Consider the following 2,626-nt stretch of genomic DNA (forward strand, 5'->3'; position numbering starts at 1 on the left):
ACCTAACCTCCCCGGGGTGCTAGCTGCTGGAAGAGAGCGGCACCTGGAGGTGTATGACCAGGGGAGCGAAGGAATCCGGGTAACCCCACCAACAGGAAGGGTTCAGGCTGTAACAAAGCAGGGATCCCACGTCACTGACCCGCTGGGGGACTGCCCCTGGTCAGTGACTGGTTCTCCAGCTAATTTACGGAGGAGGTTCAGTGAAGCAGCGTGGAAAGAAATATCAAATGCGCAGGCATGTCAGATCACTTTATTTTGCCAAGTTGTAAAAATTTACACTAACAAGTAATTTGCAAATTCATAGCACAGAAATCTTCGTTTCCTTGCAGTACGTTTGTGCATAAATAATCTAGAACCATATGTCTCTCGCTACTGTGTATTTCTCTCCCATCTGCCTGTTTTTATAATGTGCAAGAGACAGGCGTGTTTGTTTCACACAGCTCTCCACGAAGGGAGGACAGACAGGTCGCTGAGCGTGTCTCTGGCTCAGGGCTCTTTACCCAAGTTGCTCTTTAAGGAAAAATGAGCCCCGAACACAATATTATTGTAGTCTAGTCTGATTTTATTTACAATTTAAGATATAAATTAGTAAAGAATTTCTGTTAAACAACCAACCAAGATTGAATAACCAGCAATGTTCAAATAAAAACCAGGCAGAATTTATTTACAAAAAAGTTTAGATTCCATTGCAATACAACTTGCATAAATTACTAGAAGCTTTATATCATTATAAAAATAAATATCAAATTTGTTTCCACTTCTGAAGTACTCAAGTTCTTCAATCACGTTTTATCTCTACAGTGTACATCCTTTACAAATAAATTGTACAGTAAATCCTATCACACCTATAGATCTATACCGTGGCAATGAAGTGATCAATTCAAGATATCCTGAGAAAAACAGGTTGTTTTCAAAGTCACACATACATGGGGGAGCTACGCTATGCCAACGAATTCACGTACGTCCAACATCGGTCCTTTCCGACCGCTAGTCTGGGGCTGATGGCGCTGTGGGTCCTTTTCTTAGCAGTGGCCAAGAGGTGGTCCCGGTTAGGGATCTGCTATCTGCTTTCTCTATCTGTGTATTTATGAGCTCGGGAAGGGAGGACAGCCTGCCGGCTTTTTTTTTTTCCAAAGCAATTGTGACACCTACCTGTGGACCAAGGAAAAAACCCAGTCATCCCAAATCCTCCAGTTCCACCCCACACCATCACGTCAGGGAACTGATTCCACCTGAAGTGGGCCCACCTCTTCTCATCTCACAGAACAGTGGCTGGTCATTTGCCAGTTGCAAAGTAACATTTTTTTTCTTGAGATACTGCTGTGGCAGAACCGCAGGGTACTGTCCAATCCACTGCAGGCGGGACTGGCAAAGGGGCAGGCCTGACCCAGGGCTAGGGCTTCTGCTCTTGGGATCTCTTCTGGCTTACTCTGCAAAGCCATCTACAGGGCTTTCCACAGTCCCAGTGCGGGGCGCACTAGCTCTTCGGGCAAACGTGCATAGGTGACTAATGTGGGGAGAGGCTCGGAGCTGCATTTAAACACACGGTTCTCAGCATCCACTTTTTCAGAGCACACAACACCATGTAATACATATTCCAGCTAAGGGTGTGATTCTTCAAAGCAGAACTCAGGGAAAGGGAGAGCCTATCAAAGTGGCGTGGATTCTCTGCCCCTGAAGGGGTGAAGGAGACCAGAGCTGCGCTGGGGGAGAGTTCCACCAGCGACAAACAGAAGCCAGCACTGCGCCCGCCCTGGCGGCAGCAGGCAGAGGAGTGGAGGAGCGGAGCGGAGGAGCGCGGAGGAGCACGCCACTTACTTGCACTGCTGGACCAGCCTCCTATAGGTAGGGTTGAACGCCGCCACCAACCACCGTGCAGCCCTCGCTGGCATCTGTAAGGAGGTGCAGTGAGTCAGAACCCGCCTGCACCCCGCACCGGGCCGCCCCCAAGCCCGCCAGACCGTTTCTGCAGCCCCTGCGCAGCAAAGTTTGGGTTCCTTCCCGGGTCTCGCTGTCCCTGAACTCCTTTCTCAAGGGGCCGGACTACCGGCATGGGAGGCAAACACAGGCGGGGAGAGGCGGCAAAGGTTCCTCTGTCCTATCTGAGGAAATGCCTCGGACCCAGTAAGTCCACTTGCTGCTGCTTGCTCCTTCAGCGGAGGCAGGAGAGGGGCCTCCGCGGAGACTGCACTGGGAGGCGCTGTGTGCTGGCCAGAACTAAAGCGGTCCTCACAGCAACAAGGACATCAAACTAAGTGAAAAGTAAACAGCAGGGCAATCTAGGGGGCGGGTCCCCCTTCTCTGGCTTCACTCTCATGGCGCCCTCCCCAGGTCCCCACGGTTCTGACTACTAGCCAGCGGGCCCTGGACACCTACCTTTCTTGGGCTCGTAGCCACCACCCCCGGGCCGGTAGTGGGGCTCGAGCGGGTGTGCGCCGGCCTTGCCCGCGTCGCTGGCAGCCTTGGGCGCAGCGTGCAGCCCCTCGCCCTGGGCCGCGGCCGCCGAGTTGTAGCGTAGGAGCCCTTGGCCCTGCAGCGCCGCGTTCAGGCTCCCGTAGTTTGTGTAGTTGCCATAGAAGGGCGACGCGTAGTAGAGGTGGAGGCAGAGCAGAGGCGAGGCAGGGTA

General features: G+C 52.6%; 1 protein-coding gene across 1 annotated transcript in view; it reads right to left on the reverse strand.

Moving 5' to 3' along the window:
* Positions 1 to 238: 238 nt before the first annotated feature.
* IRX2 (iroquois homeobox 2) overlaps positions 239 to 2,626 on the reverse strand; it is a 3,962-nt gene continuing 1,574 nt past the window's right edge. Inside the window, exons 4-5 of the mRNA XM_027768455.1 lie at positions 2,377 to 2,626; positions 239 to 1,892 (exon numbers count right to left, since the gene is read on the reverse strand). The exon at positions 2,377 to 2,626 is cut by the window's right edge and continues 87 nt beyond it. Coding sequence (XP_027624256.1) covers positions 1,840 to 1,892; positions 2,377 to 2,626 — 303 coding nt within the window. The 3' untranslated portion in view covers positions 239 to 1,839. The remainder of the gene's footprint in view (positions 1,893 to 2,376) is intronic.

The sequence above is a fragment of the Tupaia chinensis genome, unplaced genomic scaffold (assembly GCF_000334495.1).
Source record: "Tupaia chinensis unplaced genomic scaffold, TupChi_1.0 Scaffold146386_1, whole genome shotgun sequence".
NCBI lineage: Eukaryota > Metazoa > Chordata > Mammalia > Scandentia > Tupaiidae > Tupaia > Tupaia belangeri.